At 54.4% G+C, this 21,603-nt stretch overlaps 3 protein-coding genes across 6 annotated transcripts in view; 1 reads left to right on the top strand and 2 right to left on the bottom strand.

Annotated features, from left to right (window-relative positions):
* Window positions 1-11,662, top strand: part of MAST1 (microtubule associated serine/threonine kinase 1) — a 30,326-nt gene extending 18,664 nt beyond the window's left edge. For 2 of the 3 annotated variants that reach the window (XM_081134363.1, XM_081134362.1), the window contains 16 exons: window positions 293-378; window positions 468-676; window positions 4,249-4,387; window positions 4,500-4,632; window positions 4,781-4,946; window positions 5,049-5,150; window positions 5,291-5,413; window positions 5,919-6,028; window positions 6,768-6,946; window positions 7,024-7,271; window positions 7,598-7,804; window positions 8,016-8,245; window positions 8,560-8,682; window positions 8,793-8,929; window positions 9,933-10,120; window positions 10,194-11,662. In XM_081134363.1, coding sequence (XP_080990489.1) covers window positions 293-378; window positions 468-676; window positions 4,249-4,387; window positions 4,500-4,632; window positions 4,781-4,946; window positions 5,049-5,150; window positions 5,291-5,413; window positions 5,919-6,028; window positions 6,768-6,946; window positions 7,024-7,271; window positions 7,598-7,804; window positions 8,016-8,245; window positions 8,560-8,682; window positions 8,793-8,929; window positions 9,933-10,120; window positions 10,194-11,449 — 3,636 coding nt within the window. In that variant the 3' untranslated portion in view covers window positions 11,450-11,662. Of the gene's footprint in view, window positions 1-292; window positions 379-467; window positions 677-4,248; window positions 4,388-4,499; window positions 4,633-4,780; window positions 4,947-5,048; window positions 5,151-5,290; window positions 5,414-5,918; window positions 6,029-6,767; window positions 6,947-7,020; window positions 7,272-7,597; window positions 7,805-8,015; window positions 8,246-8,559; window positions 8,683-8,792; window positions 8,930-9,932; window positions 10,121-10,193 lie in introns of all 3 variants that reach the window. The other variant, XM_081134361.1, reaches the window with a different exon arrangement.
* Window positions 11,663-11,759: 97 nt separating this feature from the next.
* On the bottom strand, window positions 11,760-14,632 carry DNASE2 (deoxyribonuclease 2, lysosomal). 2 transcript variants are annotated; one of them, XM_081134364.1, is made up of 6 exons: window positions 14,215-14,610; window positions 13,918-14,095; window positions 13,744-13,822; window positions 13,004-13,159; window positions 12,716-12,913; window positions 11,760-12,310 (listed from the first exon to the last, which is right to left on the bottom strand). In XM_081134364.1, the coding sequence occupies exons 1-6, from the start codon at window positions 14,307-14,309 to the stop codon at window positions 11,931-11,933; spliced, it is 1,086 nt and encodes a 361-aa protein (XP_080990490.1). In that variant the 5' UTR covers window positions 14,310-14,610; the 3' UTR covers window positions 11,760-11,930. The 2 variants fall into 2 exon arrangements, with proteins under 2 accessions (XP_080990490.1, XP_080990491.1); XM_081134365.1 differs by lacking the exon at window positions 13,004-13,159 and having other exon boundaries at window positions 14,215-14,632.
* Window positions 14,633-15,132: 500 nt separating this feature from the next.
* KLF1 (KLF transcription factor 1) lies at window positions 15,133-19,189 on the bottom strand. The gene is made up of 3 exons (XM_081135812.1): window positions 19,046-19,189; window positions 17,601-18,423; window positions 15,133-15,910 (listed from the first exon to the last, which is right to left on the bottom strand). The coding sequence occupies exons 1-3, from the start codon at window positions 19,130-19,132 to the stop codon at window positions 15,735-15,737; spliced, it is 1,086 nt and encodes a 361-aa protein (XP_080991938.1). The 5' UTR covers window positions 19,133-19,189; the 3' UTR covers window positions 15,133-15,734.
* Window positions 19,190-21,603: the final 2,414 nt, after the last annotated feature.

The raw sequence follows: 21,603 nt of genomic DNA, 5'->3' as shown, positions 1-21,603 counted from the left end.
GATGTTGCCTGTTTTTCTCTTCAATTGTTAGGCTTTTTGTTATTGGTTTCTGGGAGTTCTTTCTACGTTAGAGTGATTATTTTGTAGGCTTCTTTCCTAATGGAAAGAAGTTGGGCATATGGCTTCAGAGTCAGACAGTCTTGGGTTCAAGTCCTGATTTTGTTACTCCCTCGCTGTGGCACTTGGATGAAGGATACACACCCTCTGTGCCTCAGCTTCCCCATGGGTAAAATGGAATAACAAGAGTCTCAATCTTATGATGATGGTGGTGGTCTCCAACTTTCCCCTGCAGGGCCGCAGCAGCACCACCAAGGCTAAGAAACCGCCTGGAGAGAGTGACTTTGAGACCATCAAGCTCATAAGCAACGGTGCTTACGGGTGAGCCACCCGGGGCTCTGGAAGGGGGAGGGTAGTGGAGGCCGGGTGTCTCTGAGGTGATGGCTGGCCCTTACTCTCTCCCCCTGCAGTGCTGTCTACTTGGTGCGGCACCGGGACACGAGGCAGCGCTTTGCAATGAAAAAGATCAACAAGCAGAACCTGATCCTGCGCAACCAGATCCAGCAGGCCTTCGTGGAGCGCGATATCCTCACCTTTGCTGAGAACCCCTTTGTGGTCAGCATGTTCTGCTCCTTTGAGACCCGGCGCCACCTCTGCATGGTCATGGAATATGTGGAAGGTGTGGCTGCCTGCAGGGCTGTAGGGAAAATGGGGAGATTCACGCTGGTCAGGGCTGCTGGGTGGCCTGCCTGAGCCCCAGTCACCATATTGACTATCCACCTATTTATCCACCCAGTCATTGATCATCCATTCTGTCAGTTTATTTCTATCCAGCCATCTATTCGTTTATCTATCTGTTTCCATTTCATTCAATATAGATACCTCCATCCAATTATCCATCTATTCATCCATTCTTCCACCTATTCATTTGCTAATCCGTTTTTCCATCTATACATCTGTTTATCCATTATATGTCTATTTTTTTTCTTCTAATTAATAGACTTCATTTTTTAGAGCAGTTTTAGGTTTACAGAAAAAGTGATTGGAAAGTACATTGAGTTCCCACATACCCCTTTCCTCCAGTCTCCCCTATTATTTACATCTTGCATCAGTGTGGTACATTTGTTATAATTTATGAATGAATATTGATACATTATTAACTGAAGTCCATAGTTTATATGTTAGAGTTCATTCTGTGTTGCATATCTATTTTTCATTCATCCCTCTTTTTATATATCTAGCCATTCATTCATTCATCAACTTAATCACCCACCAACTTACCATCTATCCATCTACCAATACCTATTTATCTATTTATTAATTCATCATCCATCCATCCTTCCATTTATTATCTATTTTTATTTATTCATCCAAATCTCCATTCTAGCAGCCATCCCATCTAGCTGCCTTTATCCATTCATCTACAATTCATTCATCAGTTTACCCATCCATCTATTTACTGTCCATCTATTTATCTATCCAACCAACAGTGTATATATTTTTCATCTGTTTATCCATCCATTCATGCTTATAATTATCCAAATATTAATACAGCATTGCCCAAACACACACACACTATGGTTATTAGGATACATACATGCTCTCATGGGGCTACAACTCTGCCATCCCTAAGCCTCAGTCAACCATCCATTCATATCATTGTCTCCCTTATGCCACATGCTGTGCTATGTGCTGGTGGCACAGTGGGGGCCAGACAGACACACCTCTCCCCCACTGAGGTTATATTCTGGGTAGACAGACAATAAACAAGCAAAACAGGCCAAAGGTGATCAGGTCGTTTCATATAGCGAGGACAGTAATGAGGACTTTAAGGCTCAAGGAGGCCATAGGGCCGTAGGTGGGCAGGGGGCCTCTCTGAGGACTGCACTATACCTGGAAGAGGGAACCCCAAGCACAAAGTCTGTTAGGTGAAAAGGCATCTGGATTTTTTTTTTAAATATCTTTATTGATTTCAGAGAGAGGAAGGGAGTGGGAGAGAGATAGAAACATCAATGATGAGAGAGTTGTCATTGATCGGCTGCCTCCTGCACCCCCTGGACTGGGGATCGAGCTGGCAACCCCGGCATGTGCCCTGACCGGGAATCAAACCGTGATCTCCTGGGTCCTAGGTCGATGCTCAACCGCTGAGCCACGCCAGCCAGGCGGCATCTGGATTTTAAGGCAGCGATTTTCAACTGGTGTGCCACAAGAATTATTAAAACATGTAATACCTGACTAGTCAGTGGCACTGACCTCTTTTTTTCGCTTAGATTGTCGAGTAAAAAAATGACAATAGCCAGCACAGCAATAGCCATTTGGTGTGAATGAATCAAAATTTTACCTATTTTTATTTGTCAGACTGGCAAAAATATATATTTTTTGGTGTGCTGCAGAATTTTAGTTGTTAGTTTATGTGTGCCATGAGATGAAAAAGGTTGAAAATCACTGTTTTGAGGAGTAGCAAGGAGGAAAATGGAGCTGGAGTCAAGTGAGCAAGTGAGAAGGAGGGTGGGGTAGATGAGGGTGGAGAGGTAGGGAGGTTAAGCATGTAGGGCCTTGCAGACCCGGAATGGCATTGGATTTCATGCCAAACGCAACAGGCAGCCACCGGAGGGTTTTAAGCATAGTTGACATGGTCTGACTTATGTTTTAAGAATATTTATTTAGCTGTTGTGTGGACAGAAGAGGGAGATCAAGATGGAGGCAACTGCATAGGTTCAAGATCATGCAGAGGAGAGAAGTGGGCCGAACTGAGATCTCTTTGATGGGTTGAGCACACAGTAAGTGTGCATTCTTGGGGCCTCCTGAACATGGCCCAGCCTCAAAGTCTCATTTGGAAGTCAATCCAGCTTTGTTCTCAGTGTAAGTGTGTGTCATTATTACCTGGGGTTGTGGCCAGATGCAGATTCCTAGACTCCACTCTCAGAGAGTCTGATTCATCAGTTTTCTGTCTCAAACAAACAAACAAAAAAAGTAAGAAAGACATTTAGTAACTCATGTGAGGAAAACATCCATGTTGCTTTCAGAAATGGCTGTATCCAGATGCTGAAACCATGTCATCAGGAATCTCTCCATTTCTTGGCTCTGCTCTCCCTTATGTGGTCTTCCCTTTAGACAGGCCTTGATATAGTGAGGTTGCCATCCAGCAGATCCCATTTACATCCTGCTAGCTTAGCAATCTTCATGGGGGGAAAAAAGTAAAAAGTTGGAGAGCTGAGCAACTTGGGTTCGCTGCTGCACTTGGAAGGAAATCTGGACCTTGTAAGAAACAGGAGGAATGCATATTGGGGGAGCCTAAAATATGAATGCTGATCACAGTAAATCGGCTGGGGACCAGGAACCTACATTTGAAGGTCCCAGGCCCTCAAGATTCAGACTCCAGGAGATCAAGGGCAGTGTTCCCAGACTCAGCTGATAAGCAGGCAGCCTTTGGTACCCAGTAAACCTCACCTCCATCATCAACTCCCTTCATGATCCAACCTCTGCGTCTCAGATCAAACCGACTTTGGAGGATAGTTAAGAGGAGCCCTGGCCAGTGTGGCTCAGTTGGTTGGAGTGTCCTCCCATGCACTGAAAGGTCTCAGGTTTGATTCCCAGTCAGGGCACATACCTGGGTTGCAAGTTCTATCCCGGCCCTAGTCAGGGTATGCATGTGGGAGGCAGCCCCATCCGTGTTTCTCTCAGTCTCTCTTTCCCTCCCTCTCTCCCTTCCCTTTTCTCTAAAAAAAAAAAAAAAATCAAAAAAAAAAAAAATCAATGAGCCCTGGCTGATTTGGTTTAGTGGTTAGAGCATCAGCCCACAAACTGAAGAGTCCTGGGTTCGATTCTGTCCAAGGGCACGAACCTCTGTTGCAGTCTCGGCTCTGGTTGGGGTGCATACAGGAGGCAACCAATCCATGTGTCTTTCTCACATGGATGTTTTTCTCTTTCTCCCTTCCTTCCACTCTCTGAAAAACAATGGAAAAAATATCCTCAGGTCAGAATTTAAAAAAAAAATCAATGAATCTGTCCTCAGGTGAGGATTAAAAAATAAACAAAAATTTGAAAAATGAAAAAAGAGGACAAGAGGAGGAGCGTGGTAGAGGGCACTCCCTGTGTGACCTGGGGGGAATGCTGTCCCTCTCTGTGCCTCAGTTTTCCTTAGCTATAAAATAGGGGCAATGTGAGGCGAGGGTTTGGTGCTATGGTGCATGTTGAATGCACATCTCTGGGGCAGGAGTGCCTCTTTACATGGGCCTACTCCACACACAGGGGGGGACTGTGCCACCCTGCTGAAGAACATCGGGGCGCTGCCTGTGGAGATGGCCCGCATGTACTTTGCAGAGACTGTACTGGCACTTGAGTACTTACACAACTATGGCATTGTGCACCGTGACCTCAAGCCTGACAAGTGAGCCTTGACTTTTCCCATCACCCTCTCCCTGCCTCTGTGGGCACTGGCATGGGAAGACCAGGAGGGAGGTGAGCAGGCCGAGCCCCTGAGCCCCTGCTTCTGTTTTCAGCCTCCTCATCACCTCCATGGGCCACATCAAGCTCACGGATTTTGGCCTCTCCAAAATGGGGCTCATGAGCCTTACCACTAACTTGTATGAAGGCCACATCGAGAAGGATGCTCGGGAGTTCCTGGACAAACAGGTGTGTGTGCACGGGTGTGGGGATCACTGTGGAGGGTGTTATCCAGCAGGACTGCAGGGGGCGGGAGGGCGGTGAGGGCAGGGGGGAGTACAGCTCCCCCTTGAGGCCCCTCCTGTGGCCAGGGTGCAGGCTGATGGCCTGCCCCCAGGTGTGTGGGACCCCAGAATACATCGCACCCGAGGTCATCCTGCGCCAGGGCTATGGCAAGCCGGTGGACTGGTGGGCAATGGGCATCATTCTCTACGAGTTCCTGGTGGGCTGCGTGCCCTTCTTCGGAGACACGCCTGAAGAGCTATTTGGACAGGTCATCAGTGGTGCGTGCCTCCTTGGTGGGCAGGTGGGGGGCATGGGGACACTGGCAGACCCAGGGCCTTTTGGACTCCAAAAGTGACCCCCAGCCCTACCCTGTTCTGTAGATGATATCCTGTGGCCTGAGGGAGATGAAGCCCTGCCCACAGATGCCCAGCTCCTGATATCCAGCCTCCTGCAGACCAACCCCCTAGTCCGGCTTGGGGCAGGTAAGGGGTCTGCTGTAGGGCTAAGCGCCAAGTGCTGTGGCCCTGGGGTGGAAGACAGGGGTAGGTGGCTGGGTTCTTGAGCTGGCTATCAGCTGTCGATGGAATTCCCTCTCGGCCCCCAACCACCCCTTCCTTCCCAGGGGGTGCCTTTGAGGTGAAGCAGCACAGTTTCTTCCGAGACCTGGACTGGACAGGGCTGCTGAGGCAGAAGGCAGAGTTCATCCCCCACTTGGAGTCTGAGGATGACACCAGCTACTTCGACAGTGAGCTGGGAAAGGGGGTGGGATCTGGTGAGGTGGTCCCTTGGGCAAGGCCTGGGTTGGAGTCCAGCTGGATAGACCAGCTTCCCAGAGGAGAGGGATGGGGGTTGGGTGGCCTGGATTAGGGGCAGGACTCAGTCTGAGCAGTTGGTAGGAAAGGAGGTTGGGCCTGGACAGTGGTGAGTTCTGGAATTGGGCCTGGTCCTGGGATACTGGGCGGAGCTAGGGCCCAGAAGGAGGCGGGGTAGGGGCTGGGGCGAGGAGGAGTCAGGGTGGAGAGCGCCAAGTGTGAGGCCTGGGGGTGTGGCCTCTGGAGGCGGGGAGTAAACCGAGCCTCTGAGAGTTGGGCTGGAACCCAGCCTGGCAGCAGGGCCTGAATCAGATTCTAGATTGGGACAGGGGCATGGCGGGGCCTGCAGCCATGGCTTGACCCAGGACTCGGCTCCTGTAAGGGTGTGATCTGAGGAGTGGACCCGCGCCCTAGGTCACGGCCCACCCCCATTTCCAGCCCGCTCAGATAGGTATCACCACGTGAACTCCTATGATGAGGATGACACGACGGAGGAGGAGCCTGTGGAGATCCGCCAGTTTTCCTCCTGCTCCCCGCGCTTCAGCAAGGTGAGCCCTGGCTGGGTTAGGGGTGGGGCCAGACGCGGGGTGAGCTGGGGCGAGATCGGGAGGCGGGGCTTGGCCAGAGGGATGGGGGCGAGGGGGCAAGATCTTTGTTTCCCAGCAGGGTTGAGAAAGAAAATGGAAGTGGGCCTGAGTGTGTGGGTGGGTGGGTGGGGGTTAGAAAGCTTGGGGAATCAGACTCCCAGGCCCGAGGTCTCAGGCTGGGGAAGTTACTGAGGGGGCGGGACTCTGGAAATGATAGGGCCTGGGGGAGGCAGCGTGGGGGTGTACGGGAGGGCCTTTGGCATCGTGTGGAATCTAACAAGGCTGCACGGTTGTAATGAGGACTCACAGTGGGGCGGAGCTAGGTCTAGATGAGGCGGGGTCAGGACCGTGGGGTGGAGAGGATGAGAGGCAGGGTGTCTCGCTTTAAGGAGCAAGGTGAGCATGTAGCGGTGTCAGGGCTCAGCCTGGGGTACACATGACTGGGCATGACCTGGGAAGGTGGGGCAGGAAAGGGCAAATTCTTCAAGATATGGGCAGGGTCTGGAATAGGGCAGGGCCTAACTGTGTGGGGTGGGGTCTGAGCTGCAGAATTGTAGCCGGCTGGGGACTAGTCAGAGTTGGGCGGGGCCCAGCCTTGGGAGGGCGGAGTGAGTCCAGTAGCTGGAAACCTATTGGTTGGGAGCGGAGGCCGAGCCTGGAGCGGGACTTGCCGCGCACCACGACTCCCCCTCCCTTGCAGGTGTATAGCAGCATGGAGCAGCTGTCGCAGCATGAGCCCAAGACCCCCGTGGCGGCCGCGGGGGGCAGCAAGCGGGAGCCTAGCGCCAAGGGCCTAGAGGAGAAGGTGGCCGGCAAGCGGGAGGGCCTGGGCAGCCTGACCCTGCGCGAGAAGAGCTGGAGAGGGGGTTCCCCAGAGATGTGAGCAGGGGTAGGGCTAGGTTTGGGGAGCGGGGACGAAGGGGTGTGTCGCCCCTGACCACGCCCCCTTTCAGCAGCAAGCGCTTCTCGGCGTCTGAGGCCAGCTTCCTGGAGGGGGAGGCGAGTCCTCCCTTGGGCGCGCGCCGCCGGTTCTCGGCACTGCTGGAGCCCAGCCGCTTCAGCGCCCCCCAAGAGGATGAGGATGAGGCCCAGCTTCGCAGATCCCCCAGGCCCAGCTCTGACCCCCCAGGGTCGCTGGATGTACGGGTCCCCAAAGAGGCAGCTCAAGGGGATGGCACCACCAGCGCCGGGGACTCCGAAGCCAGTGAGTTTCCCCTCCCGCCGCCTTCCCTAGTTCCCAGTGGCCATATACTGAGCACTCAAGGAGCCTGGCACTGTTCATGTAAGATCCCATGTGCTGCACACACTCCAGTCTGGGTTCTCATCAACATGAGGAGCGCTATGCTTGGTCAGTCAACAAATGTATTTGAGCATTTCTCTACCAGGAGCTGTGCCAGGCACAGGTTACTCGCTCTCAGAAAACTCACATTCCACCAAGGGCGAGAAGTGGGAAAGCATTCCAGACAGAGTGAACACATGCAAGATGTCCCTGACCTTGGACTGGCTTCTAATTCGCCTGCTCTGTGGCAGCTGACCGACCCCGCCCAGGTGACCTTTGCCCACCTTCGAAGGATGGGGACCCATCAGGCCCAAGGGCCACCAATGACCTGGTTCTGCGCCGGGCTCGGCATCAGCAGCTGTCCGGGGACCCTGCAGTAGAGAAGCGGCCTTCTCGAACCGGGGGCAAAGTCATCAAGTCAGCCTCAGCAACTGCCTTGTCTGTCATGATTCCTGCAGGTGATGCTGGGCCCTACCTGGCAGGGAGGGGCTGCCCCCATTTATGCCAGGACAGGCCAATGAAGACACTGTATTTTTCCTATCCACAGTGATTGGCACTGGGGTGGACCAATGAGAGCTCTGAGACTTTGAGTAGGAAGTTGGGAGGAGCAGCTATAGGGAGACCTGTGACTGTTGGCCTTGACTTCTGACCATGGTTCTGTGTCTGCAGTGGACCCCCATGGAAGCTCACCCCTGGCCAGCCCCATGTCCCCACGATCTCTCTCCTCCAACCCATCCTCGAGGGACTCCTCACCCAGCCGGGACTACTCACCAGCTGTCAGTGGGCTCCGCTCCCCTATCACCATCCAACGCTCTGGCAAGAAGTATGGCTTCACGCTGCGAGCCATCCGTGTCTACATGGGTGACTCAGATGTCTACAGTGTCCATCACATTGTCTGGGTGAGTACGCATGGGTGGGATCTGTGTTCCAAGATGGGGGTTTGGGGGAGAGAAGCCCCCCTTTAACCCCCAAGGATGAGGGACAGTTCAATCTCTGGATCCAGGCAGCCTGGATGAGGTTCCTGTGACCTGCAGTGTTCTTCCCCCTCTGAGCTTCAGTTTCTTCCATTGTAAACTGGGAAGAATAATTACTATTTCATAAGGTGTTACGAGGATTACGGTACATGCAGAGCTAGGTGTGGGGCACATAAGTTTAGGGAGCTTCTTTGTTACTGATCCTGTTAACCCTGCACTGTGTGGTGCCCTGTCCCCAGCACGTGGAGGAGGGGGGCCCAGCCCAGGAGGCAGGGCTCTGTGCCGGGGACCTCATCACTCACGTGAACGGGGAGCCTGTTCACGGCATGGTGCATCCTGAGGTCGTGGAGCTGATCCTTAAGGTGAGTGCAAGGGAGGTAGCACACTGGGAAGAGGGGGGGAGTAGAGGTCCTGGGAGCTGGAGCTGCCTGAACAGCCTCCAGCAGGGCATTTGCCTCCCTTCTTCCCCCAGAGTGGCAACAAGGTGGCAGTGACCACAACACCCTTCGAAAATACCTCCATTCGCATCGGCCCTGCAAGGCGTAGCAGCTACAAGGCCAAAATGGCTCGGAGGAACAGGAGACCCTCTGCTAAAGAGGGCCAGGAGAGGTGGGTGGGGCCAAGTGTGGTGGGCATCGGGAACACTCCAGTTTTTGAACAGTAGGCAGGGTTAAGATGGGAGGGCTACAGGTGAGGACAGGAGAAAGAAGTGTGGGGACCACCGAGTAAAAAACGAAAACAAGAGGACAGAGAAGCAGGGTCTGGGAAAGTGGAAAGAACCAGGAAAGGAAGTTGTGCCAGGTTCCTGGGCTGGAAGAAGAGCATTGTGGTAGTGTCTTGGGCAGATGGGCAGGGCCAGTAGATCTGGGTTAGAGAGGGTGCAGTTCAGGAGGTGGTCTTGTCCTGTTGAATGTATTTAGTCGACTGGAATCCTATCTGGAATGAGCAAGCCAGGCAAGACTGGGTCAACTGAAATAATTTCCTCCCTTATAGGTAGGAGGAGCTAGGAGAGGTAGGTGGGGTCAGGAGAGTGTTGGTTTTGATCAGTGGGTTTGAGTGAGAGGACCCGGACAGTCAGGTGAACTTCTTCCCATCCTGATAGGCCGGTGGTAGCTGGAGTGAGGGGCTAGAGAGGTGGGAGGAGCCAGAAAAAGTTGGCTCTGCTTTGATGGATGTGTAGCTTGGACAGGTAATGGCCAGCAAAAAATGAGTGGGGCCTGAGGTGGGAGGAGTCAAGCGGACCCAAGTAGGAAGTGTTTTGTTTTTTTAAATGTTTTTATTGATTTGTGAGAGAGGAAGGGAGAGGAAGAGAGAGATAGAAACATCAACAATGAGAGAGGGTCATTGATCGGATGCTTCTTGTACGCCCCCTGCGGGGGATCGAGGCAGCAAACGGCATTTGCCCTGACCAGGAATTGAACCTCTGTCTCTTGGATAATAGGTTGATGCTCAACCACTGAGACACGCTGGCTAGGCAGGAAGTTCTTTTGGGTTTTGATAGGTTGATTGGAGCTGGAGCTGGAGAGGGAGGGGACAGAGGAGTGGGCGGTCCCACGGGCTGAAGTGGGAGGAGCCAGGAGTTCCGGTAGATGGCCCTCTCCTTGTTCTCCAGCAAGAAGCGCAGCTCCCTTTTCCGCAAGATCACGAAGCAGTCGAACTTGCTTCACACTAGCCGCTCTCTGTCGTCGCTGAACCGCTCGCTGTCATCTAGCGACAGCCTCCCGGGCTCACCCACCCACGGGCTCCCAGCGCGCTCACCCACCCACAGCTACCGCTCCACACCCGACTCTGCCTACCTAGGTAAGCTCTGGGCCTGCGCTGGGTGGCGGAGGTGGGTCCTGCCAGTGCAACACCCTGTCTTGCCCACCCGCAGGTGCCTCTTCCCAAAGCAGCTCACCCGCCTCGAGCACGCCAAACTCGCCAGCGTCGTCAGCATCCCACCACATCCGGCCCAGCACGCTGCACGGTCTGTCGCCAAAGCTGCATCGTCAGTACCGCTCTGCGCGCTGCAAGTCTGCCGGCAACATCCCGCTGTCGCCGCTGGCTCACACGCCTTCGCCCACGCAGGCATCACCACCACCACTGCCAGGCCACACGGTAGGGAGCTCGCACACAACACAGAGCTTCCCGGCCAAGCTGCACTCATCGCCGCCGGTTGTGCGCCCGCGCCCTAAGAGTGCGGAGCCCCCGCGCTCCCCGCTCCTCAAACGCGTGCAGTCAGCAGAGAAACTAGGAGCCTCGCTTGGCGCCGACAAAAAGGGCGCACTGCGCAAACACAGCCTCGAGGTGGGCCACCCGGATTTCCGCAAGGACTTCCATGGTGAGCTGGCGCTGCATAGCCTGGCTGAGTCTGATGGCGAGACGCCCCCTGTCGAGGGGCCTGGCGTGCCCCGGCAGGTCGCTGTTCGCCGCCTGGGCCGCCAGGAGTCGCCCCTCAGCCTGGGCGTGGACCCGCTGCTGCCCCAGGGCACCCCCAGGCCTGCGGGGAACTCAAGTAAAGAGGAGTCCCCTGGCGGTGCTGAGGCCTGCAACCAGACCCGCACGACAACTCCCGGGGGCCGGACCCTGGAGCGGGATACCAGCAGCACACGGCACCAGAGCGTGCAGACAGAGGATGGTGTGGGCGGGGCAGCTAGGGCCATAGCCAAGGCTGCACTGAGCCCTGTACAAGAACACGAGACAGGCCAGCGCAGCAGCTCTGGTGAGGTGGGCACGCCCCCAGTGCCCATTGTTGTAGAGCCCGAGAGGTCTGGGGCCAAGGTCGAGGTGCCTCAGCCTCTGGGTTCAGACTCTAAGGGGTTGCAGGGATCCATACCCCTGGCTCCTCCTGCACAAGAGGCCCTCCAAGGCCCTGAACGCTGGGTGCTAGAGACAGTGGAGGAGCGGACCATGACGAGCGGACCTCGCTCCAAGCCCACCTCCCCCAAGCTCTCCCCCGAAGCCCAGACCCGTTCTATAGCCCCTATGAAAAATGCATCAAGCAGCACAGGTCCTCCAGCCCCATCAACTCCCCTTCTTGTCCCGGCCACCAAGCCTGAGGTGGGGTTGGCTTCCAGGTACCCTGCTGAAGCTGTGTCCCCCTCAGGCCTGACCAAAAGGGCCCCCTGCCCCACGCCCCCTGGCCCATAGCCAACGGAATCGCTGGCCCTGCACTGTACAGCCGCCTGTATACATATGTACACATATAAATAAAGTGCGTCTGTGCTTCGTGAGCTTTCTGAGGTTTGCCCCTCCTCCCTGGCAAAGCAAGGTTTCAGCCCCCTTGCCTGTGTTCTTGTTCAGGGGAAGAACTCCAGTCCTGGTTACCATAGAGACAGGTCCATGAGTCTTATGTGGACCTTTCTTTGTGGTCTCACCTATGAGTCAGCTGCCCCCAGACCCTTAGGAAGCTGCAACACTGCTGAGTTCTAGAGCCCACCTGAAGACAAGGTTAACAGCCTCATCTACCAGTTTCCTTTTATTCCTCACAAATTCCAAGTCAAGTGTTGTGGTTCCTATTTTGCAGATGAGTAGACTCACAGGTTAAGGCACATAGTTAAGGTCATACAATAAGGAAGGGACTAAACTGGGATTTAAGCTGAAGTCCAAACTGGATCTTAAGCTTTAGCTCTTATGTGCTCTGCTGGGCTTTCAGGAGACAAGACACTGCTCTCCTATCACAGGGCTCCCAGGCCTTCACCAGAGGCTGGAAGGCCTTCCAGAGGGCAGACAACCGGGTACACAATATGCCCCCACCTCGGGACTCCTCTCCACAGTTCCGATTCATGTCACCCACACAGGCCCAGGGCCCTTCTGGGGCTACACACCACTTGGAGTGGTCATCTGTGGTATTGAAGGTGGGCCCAGCTGGCCCAGGGAAGGCTATCTGGGTCACATCCAGCACTTGCTGGGCCCCGGAGCAGTTGGAGGACAGGATGCCAGGAGTGTGTTGCCAGAACTGGACCTGCAGATTGCTGCCAAGGGCTTCCGCCAACCAGCCGGAGTACAGGTCTGAAGAGGATGGAAAGCGGGCATGGATAGCGTCAGGGTCTCTACTAGAGAATCCCTAGGCTACTGACCCTCTCTGAGCTCAGTTTCCTCAGTTGTCAATTCCTGGCAACCCAGGAAATAACATTAAGACTAACAGCTCTTACTAAACACTAATATGCATCACTTCATTCACAACAACCCTTTACAGTACCCCCATTTTTTCAGATGGGTAAATTGAGAGTCCAGTTAAATCATGTACCACACAACCAGAAACCAATGGTTGAACTCAGGTCTGTTGGTTGTCTACCCCTCATGTGTTTATGGCTCCCAAAGAGTTCTAGTTCCTACCTCCAACCTGCCTTCAGCCATGGACACACCTGACACCACCTCTGCAAACAGAGTTCAGCCAACAACCTCAGTGCTCACCATCTCCAAACTTTCCAAATTTGGCAAAGCTCTGGAAGATGGTCCCTGCCTTTGATGTGAGTGTTACACTGCTGTTCCAGGGTCTGTGGCGAACATGATGGCCGTTGACCACCTCTTCCAGGTCGGGTAATTTCTTGATGAAGATTCCTTCCAGTTTGTGGGCATACACATTGGGGTAGGTGTAGTTTAGCTGTCTGCCTGGAGGGCAAGGGGAGAAGAAAATGAAGGACTGTTCCGCGTTCTGGTCTGGAGATCAGGGAATCACCCTGCCTCCTTGTCCCCACTCACCAATCTTTGAGAATTGGTCGAACGGAAAAGAAACACAGAGCAGGGTCTGCCCATATTTGTGGGCATTAGGAGGCCAGCTGTACGCATCACTTGGAGGGAACCTGGGAACACTGTGGATCAGCCAGAAGCCCCCTTCTTTGTCCAGAAGCAGCACCCCTGAACCAAAAGACTGGATCAGGGGAACAGCTCAAGGCATCTCAACAAGCACATGTACAACCAGGAACATCCTCAGTTTGCAGGGAGCCTGGAGAAGGTATGGGCAGTGCATGGACCACTGCTGAACTCTTCCCGCACATTTATATAAGATGAGGAGCACTCCCTCTCCCCACACCCTGCAGGTCAGGAGTTAGCTGGGGAAAATGCATGAGGAAACCAGAGCCATGATCTCACTTATATGTGGAATCTAAAGAACTTAATAAAATGATTAACAGAATAGATTCAATGACATGGAAGCATAGATCAGACTGACAAATGTCAGAGGGATGGAGGAGGGCAGGTGGGTGGAGGGGGAGAGATTAACCAAAGAATTTATATGCATATATGCACAACCCAAGGACACGGACAATGGAGGGAAGAGGGACTGGAGAGGGGGAGGGGACGGGGTGGAATGGGTCATTGGGGAGAAAAAGGGACATCTGTAATATTTTAAACAAAAATAAAAAACAAAAACAAACAAAAAAACTAATACAAAAAACAAAAAAACACCAGAGCCCATCCCCAGCTCCCAATCTGGGCCTCACCCTTCGTGTGACCCCGGCTGGAAGAGTTCCGAGTCCCACTATTATTAGGCGGCTGGTCATTGTAAAGTAGGAAGGCGAGCTGGGGGAGATGGACGGGGAGACATGACGTTTTCCTCCAGGCGGGCCCCCCTCTAGAGTCCCGCCCCAGGTTCTGCCGGCACCCCTACTCTTCACCTGGCTGGTGTTGCCGTACAGCGGCAGCAAGCTGCGGCCTACGGCTCCCTCCAAGCTGTCGATGGACCCCGCACCGTCGCGCCAGCCCGCGGAGCCCTCATCCAAGTACTTATACCGCAGCCCGGTCGGAGCCCCAGCTCCGGGCCTGCTGTGGGCCGGCAGCTTGTAGACGACAAACCTGGAGGTTGGAAAATGGAAAGAAATGGAGGAAGGGGAAGAGAAGGAGCCCCAGGCTCCACCTAGGAATGCAGCAATCCGCGTCCTGTCCCAGGGCGGACGGTCGGCCCGCGCGCTCACCAGTCCACGGGCTGCCCCGAGTCCCCGTAGCAGGTCAGGGTCCCTGCAGGGACCCACAGCAACGCGGCCAGGAGCAGCGGGCTCAGCGAGGCCATGGGGCTGGACTCGAGGAATCTGTGTGGGGACCCCGGGGCGCAGGATCACGAGTTGGGCCGGGCTCGGTCCACGGCGACTTTCATTTCCCCAAACCCGCCAGGGAACCCGGGGCGGGACCTCTCGGGATGGAAACTCCGCCCCTGAGATGAGAAGCAGAGATTTGAAAAGGCGGTCGCGGGTCCTCTGGGGGCGGCGCTCTCTTTGGGCGGTAACTCCCCAAAGGTCCCATCCCACCCAGGCAGCCTGCGGTCGCCTCCTGCTTCGTTGGATGCGACTCTTGATAGGCTCCACCCCTGACTCGGCCCAGACCACGCCCTTCTGCGCCGAGAGGTTTCTCCCGTCGGGGCTTGCGACCCCTACTCCGGGCCAATCAGCGCTCGCGACCTTCCGCTAGGCCCCGCCTCCGTCTCTCTGGATTCGGGTTAATGCCAATCCGTTCTCCCACCGACCTAGCTCCTCCCTCTGCTTCTGGGTGAGACGCAAATTTGTTTTTTCCCCTTTCCAGCTTTACAGCCCGATGTCCAACTCTTGGGACTTTTGCTCTTTTAAGGGGAGTTTGCCCTCTCCCCTTTCATTCTGCATGTTTTCCCGGGCGCCCCCTGAGCTAGCAAGGGGTCACTTTGGATCATGGCATCGCGAAGGGTGCTGTGGCCTCTGAGGCCGGACTGAGGCCTCTTACTAGAGGGAGATGGTCCTCGCGAATGTCCCTGAGGTTCAAGGCGGGAGGCAAGGAGGATTGTAGCCTGATCTTGGGGTGGAGGAAGGAGGGGACGCAAGGCCTGCAGTACTGGAGGGGTGTCGCTGAGGTTTAGGAGATGAGTGTGAGAGTATGCCTCTCACCGCCCCGCCCCCCAAGTCACCTCTGGGGTTACAGTTTCCTCCCATCTTCCAGCACCCAAAACTCACAAAGTCAGGCCACAGCTGAAGCTTTATCTAGGAGGGGCATTGGTACCGGACCCATAACCATTCACAGCAGATGCCAGCCACTACGCGGAGCTTCAGAAGTTACAGTGTGAAGACCCCTTCTAGACCCAGGGTCTCTGAAAAGCCTCGTCCCATAACCCCTCCCGCTGTTCAGGGCTGCCTGTGAGCTGGTCTGAGTGTCCAGCTTTCTGAGGGTCGGTCTCTCCGAAGTGTTTGAGCGTCCATCTGAGTTCATTTATTTGAAGGTCTGTCTCTTTGGGTCTGCGTGACCCTAGGAAGTCTCTGGGTGGTTCCCTCCGGCTGAGGACATGTGAGAGCTTCCGTTGGAGGCTCCCCGGGGTCTGTCTATGGGCCAGTCCTTGATCTTTCTGGGGATCTGTGGGATGGAGTGTCCGGGTGAGGGTCCATCCGAGGGAAAACCACCCTGCATATATCTGCTCGTTCCATCCCCAGTCACCAGGAAGGTCCAAGTGCTGGGGGCGAGGCGGTAGGGGGGTGGCTCAAAGATGACGCTTCATGTGCAAAGCCAGGTGATCAGAGCGTGAAAAAGCGCGAGGGCAGAGCTGGCAGCGGAAGGGGCGCTGTCCGGTATGTTTCCTGTAGTGACGGGTCAGCTCGTCCGAGCGCGCAAACCGCCAGCCGCAGCCGTCCCATGTGCAGGCATATGGCTTCTCCCCTGGGAGGCGAGGAAACTGTGAGTGCCATTGCCTACTCCACTCCTACCCCGGGTCCACCACTGCATCTGGCCACACTCCTTTGCTTAGCCTTGACCAGGACTAGGGTGAGGCAAGTGAGGCGCTTAGAGTGCAAAATTTAAGGAGGCACTCACTCTCAGGGGAGTGCACCCAGGTTGGGCCCTCTGTGGCCCTGACCCTTCTTGTTCTGTACCTGCATCTGGAGCCAAGCTTGTTTTCATTTCCTGAGCCTAACACATATCCCCCTGCACTATTGGCCCATTTCCTGTGCCCTGCCTGGGTGTCCTAAAGTCGTCCTACCTTCATTCTTTGGCCCTGTTGCCTGTCGTACAGCCCCTTCCTCACTTCAGGGGACCCTCCAGCTGCTGTCCATCCTTGCCCCTGGCCTTGACTCTTAGAGTCCCGAAATCCACCTGGTGTTCCAGGTCCTGTCTGCAGTGATTACACTACCCCTCTACTACACCTGGCCCCACCCTCTATGCAGGCCCCTAAAGCAGCGATTTTCAACCGGTGTCCCCAAGAAATTTCAAAACATGCAATACCTGACTATTTAGTCAGGGGCACTGACCTCTTTTCCCTTAGGTTGTCAAGTTAAAAAAAAATGACAACAGCTAACACAACAATAGCCGTCCATCTGGGTGTGAGTATCCTGTCTTGAACCATAAATAATAGAGTTGCATCTTATTGGTCAAGTCGCATAATAAGGTTGGGTCTGATTGGTTAATTGTTGTTACCAGAAATCCTTATATACAAGTACAGGCGTCTGGTTTTTTAAAAAGTCACTTTGGAGCAAAAAGGGTAGGTAATTACTATTATTATTATTATTTATAAATCAATCAAAATTATACCTATTTGTCAGAGCTGCAAAAAAAGTAATTTTTTACGGTGTGCTGCAGAATTTTAGTAATTAGTTTATGTATACCAAGAGATGAAAAGGTTTGAAAATCGCTGCCCTGAAGGTCTCACTCTTCTTCCTCCCCACCTCTATTCCGCTGCCCCGCTTCACTGTTCGGCTCTGCGGCTCCTCGAGACCCGGTTTCTCTTGTGCCCACTCTCCTCCCCTGTTTTCCAGCTATTTCTCCTCACTCTCCTGGCACCACTCTGCATCTGGGCACGTGAAACTTACCCAGCATCTCCTCTCCTGAGCTCCAGACACGAACCCTACAGTATGGCTTCGCCTTCATGCAAACAACCTACTCTATATACTCCTGGCTTCCCGCCCCCGAGCCCCTGACTCCGCTTCCTGCTTGCCACAAACCTGAACCCTGGGTCTTTGGCGGGGTCCCTGGCTTGCCAAGCTCGCCCCCCGCCCCCTACACCACCCGCCAACCTTTCTGCTCCTCAGCCCGGACCCAGATCTTACCGGTCAGTTCCCAGAAACGTTGCTCAGGTTTTCCAGGTCTTCTCTCTGCCCCCACCCGCCTCCCACACCTCTATGTGTCCCCGAACCGTGATTCTGAGGGTCCAGGTCCGCTTCCAATTGCCTCTGTCGCGCCCCTTGCTCTGAGCCTGACTTTAGCCCCGCTGTCATTACGGGCCCGCCCCCTGGGCCGGCCTTAGCCTCTAGCCCCTCCCCTTGTCCTTCCTTTCGAGCTCCCCCGCGACTCTCCGTTCCCCAGGTTCCGCCTCCAGCCCCGCCTCCGAGTGGGAGCCGGAGCCCCGCTGCCTCACCTGTGTGCGTCCGGAGGTGCGCCTTCAGGTGCGAGCTCTTGGTGTAGCTCTTGCCGCAGCCCGGGTGCGTGCACGTGTGCGCTGCCTGCCTCTTGCGCGCCCACGAGCGCCGGCTGCGTTTGGATGGCACGGTCTCCGCGGTCCCTCTTGGGTCTCCTGCGGTTCCAAGTCCCGCACCCGCTGTTCCGGGTCCCAGACAATTCAAGAAGGAGGGGGGCGCGGCGGAGCTGGGTGCGGGAGCCGGGAGCCCGCGGAAGAGCTGGAAGTGCCCTTGGTACTGCGGGGCTGGGTACAATGCTGGGTACCCGGGTAGCAGCCCATAGGGGGCGCCGGGCGCCGCAGGCACTGAAAGCCCGTTCCGCGGAAAGTAGCTGCCGGAGGAGCCCGCACCCGGCCCCGGGTACACTGGCTGCAGCGGCAGCGCCTTGGGCTCGGGAGCGGGGACCAGGGCTGAGCTCACGAAGGCGTCGGGGGCTGGGGCTCGTGGGGCCGGGCGCGCCCAACCCTGGTGCTCATCGGGACCCAAGAGCCCAGCCACCAGCCCCGGGCCGCCCGCGTATGCTCCCAGGGTCTCGGGCTGCGGTGAGAATTGCGTTCCCGGACCTTCGTCCGGCGCCAGAGCGCAGGGCTGAGGCAGGCTGCTCGACTCTGGACCCGGCAGGTTGGTGAAGAAGAGATCCAGGTCCCAGGCAGTGGCCGGGTCCCTATCGTTGTCTTCTTCCTTCCCAGGCGCGTCCTCCGACTTTGGCCTCACGTGGGGGAGCTGCCGAGTCAGGTCCGGGGGACCCGGGCCCAAGTCCTGCACCTCCTCAAAGCGCCACCACTGCGGAGGGAGCCGGTAGCGCGGTCACCAGGGTACCCTGCCCAAAGACCGAGCGGGCCTGATGCCCTGATGGGGGCAGGCTGGCCAGAGGCTCCGGAAAGGAGTCTTGTTTGCTTGTCTGTGATGTCCCACTCCCTCACACTGCCCCCCCGCCCCAGCTTCAGGGACAGAGGTCGATAGGGTCTGGCTGGTGACAGGAGATAAGACTTACATTATCTGGAGCTGTACTTAGGCATGGGGGAAGGGGTGGCAGAGCCAAGAATGAAAGGGGTGGCAGCTTGCCTCAATTTCCCCCCAGAATCTCCCACTCCTTTCCAGTCCCCCTACAAGATTAATTCCCAAGATTAATTCTTGGATGTCCCTTAGACACCCTTGATCTTTCCTCCTGATCTTTCCTGGGGTTCTCTCACTGAGCCTAGACCCCCACAGTGTTCAGCTCTGAGCCACAGTTTTCTAAGACAGAAATAGGCTCTTAGACCACATTCAGACCCCTGGGTTGAGCTGAGGACCCCCAGCCCTGGCCAGGTCTCTGGATTCCAGGGCTAGATGCAGACCTGATCCCCAAGGTCTGTGACTGCAGCCCCGGACCCCAGCCAGCCACTTAGACCCTGCCTGGCCTCACCTTGAGGAAGTCTTCTTGTGTGTCTGGGAAGGGGCCTAGGGCAGTCAGCGTACTGATGGAAGGCAAGGTGGTGTCAGCTGCGGCCATGGCTGGCTTGTGCCCACCAAGAGCCTCAGGCCTCCTCTCCCTCTGTGGCCTCGTGGGCTCTGAGGCTCCGATGGCCCCTTGGAAGGCTCCTGTCTGCCCTCAGCTGATTGGCTGCAGCCCCTGATAAGGGTCAGGCAAGGCGGAGGGGGGGGGGGGTGTCACCATTTCTGGGGAACAGACCTTGCCTTGGCCTGTTTGGAGCAGAGCCTTAAAGACTGACCCTATATCCAAAGCCCAACCAAATGTTTGGGGGTTGGGGGTTCAGAGGTCTGGGGGTTCAGGTGTTGGATAAATTGAGGTACTGGCTCCCCAAAGAAGGAGAGACTTGGAGGCCTTCTTTCAGTTACCTACCTGGAGAGGGGGTAACAGGCAGAATGGGGATTCTGGGAAGGGGCTTCCAGATCCCCCTCTCCCTCAAATGGGGCCCTGAAGCCCTCCCCCTCCCCCCAGAACAGAAACAACCATGCTGATGGCGGGACTTGGCACAAGCTCCCTGCCAGGCCAAGCATTATCAGACATCCCAGACGTTGGAGGCTGCTATCAGGTGGGGGCCCAGAACAGCCAAAGCTCTGTCCCTGGCTAGTGGCAGAGCTAGAAGCTGGGGCTTCACATTAGCTTGGCTTGAAATTGCCTGGGTTATGAACTCTCAGGGTCTGAGCCCAGTGGCAGGAAGGGCCCCTGCTAATCAGCCCCCACTGTCTACCATGGATCCCCCAGGGGGTACTGCAGGGAGTGGGGCTGTGTGAAGGTTGAGGCTGGTGCCACTACAGCTGGGCCTGAGAAGTCAGCTTCCTCACCTGGATGGGTTGGAACCACTGGATCAGACCACAGGAAGTACCTGACCTGCTGGAGACCTGCACCAACCCTTGCCCTAGGCCTTGCTGCTGCCAGATTCCTGTCCCACATGGGGGCAGGATCCAAGGTGCTGCACCATGGATCTCCACTGTGGTGGCCTGGGAGCCTGGGTCAGGGGGAGGGGCAATATGGAGACACATCACAGACATGGTTCACACATACACACACGCGGTATGCAATTAATAGTGACACAAATTCCTGGTCACCTCAGCCACACTGACCATGTAGTTCCTGCACATATAATGGTCTGTGCATCACATAAACCAGGTAGTCAGGGAGACACAACCATATACTATTTGGGTACACAATGTTGTAGTCACACAGCCCCTCAGACATAGAATTCATAATCACAGACAGGTGCTCACATAATCACACACAATTACCCAATCACATGCAATCATACACTTACAGTGACATGATTTAGCTACAACTAAACAGACACACAGGGATTCCTGGATATGTTGTCACAAAACTATAGAAGATGCAGTCACACAATCCTGTGAAACACAGATGCAGCCTCAGACACAAAGGCATAAAACCCAGTTGTGTACAACCCTTCACACACAATGATGTAGTTATACACACAGCTAACATCAGACACAGATACAATCACACACAGTACCATATAAAATCTACAACCTTCCCTAGTCACATCACCTATCACTGTCACGGTATGTAATTATTTAGTCATAAAATTGTACAAATACCAATGTCCAACCATAGGGGGTGCACTTATTCAAACACAGACAACTGCACCAATGTGGAATGAAACACTCTAATAAGGAAAGACATGTGACCTTGCCCAGACATAGACACCATCAATCAGAGTTGGCGTGCCACAAATGCATCACACAAGACAAAAAATTATGTGCAAAAAGAGGGGTGGGGGTAAAAAGTAATGTAAAACCCAGTTCTTCAAACCAAGTAAGATGACTATAAGCAAAAAAAAAAAAAAAAAGGAATATATCAATTGTTGGCAAGGGTGTGGAGAAATTGGAACCCTAGCACACTGCTGGTCAGAATATTAAATGGTACAGCTACTGTGGGAAACTTCAAAATGTTAAATTTAGAGTTACCATAGGTTCCAGCAATTCCCCTTCTAGGTATATACCTCCGAACTGAAAACAGGGGCTCAGACACAGCAGCGCTATTCACAATCACCAAAAGATGGAAGCAACCCAAATATTCATTATCAGATGAGTAGATAAATAAAATGTGGTCCATTCATACAATAGAATATTATTCAGCCATAAAAGGGATGAAGTTATACATGTTACAATGTGAATGAACCTCTAAAAGAAGTGAAAGAAGCCAGTCACAAAAAGTTACATATTATATGATTCTATTTATATGAAATATCCAGAATAGGCAAACCCATAGAGACAGAAAGATTAGTGGTTGCCGGGAGTTAGAGGGGGGAGGGAATGGGAAGTGACTGCTAATGGGTACAAGGTTTCCTTTTGAGGTGATGGAAATGTTTTGACACTAGATAAAGGTGATGGTTGGGCAACACTGTGAATGTACTAACTAAATGCCACTGAATTGTACACTTTAAATGGCTCATTTTATGTTATATAAATTTTACTTCATTAAAACAAAATGGCTGGAATTAGAGT

The sequence above is a fragment of the Miniopterus schreibersii genome (genome assembly GCF_964146895.1).
Source record: "Miniopterus schreibersii genome assembly, chromosome: 4".
Lineage (NCBI taxonomy): Eukaryota > Metazoa > Chordata > Mammalia > Chiroptera > Miniopteridae > Miniopterus > Miniopterus schreibersii.
Note: the sequence above shows the minus strand (reverse complement) of the source record. Positions and strands in the feature narration are given on the sequence as shown.

Coding starts and splice junctions, on each gene's coding strand:
- DNASE2 (XM_081134364.1), bottom strand. CDS start 14,309: ATGGCCTCGCTGAGCCCGCTGCTCCTGGCCGCGTTGCTGTGGGTCCCT. Junction 14,096..14,214: donor TCGGGGCAGCCCGTGGACTG/GTGAGCGCGCGG, acceptor TCCAACCTCCAG/GTTTGTCGTCTACAAGCTGC. Junction 12,311..12,715: donor ATTTGGAAAGTTTGGAGATG/GTGAGCACTGAG, acceptor CATCCTCTTCAG/ACCTGTACTCCGGCTGGTTG.
- KLF1 (XM_081135812.1), bottom strand. CDS start 19,132: ATGGCCGCAGCTGACACCACCTTGCCTTCCATCAGTACGCTGACTGCC. Junction 18,424..19,045: donor CACAAGAAGACTTCCTCAAG/GTGAGGCCAGGC, acceptor CTCCCTCCGCAG/TGGTGGCGCTTTGAGGAGGT. Junction 15,911..17,600: donor GCACCTCCGGACGCACACAG/GTGAGGCAGCGG, acceptor CTCGCCTCCCAG/GGGAGAAGCCATATGCCTGC.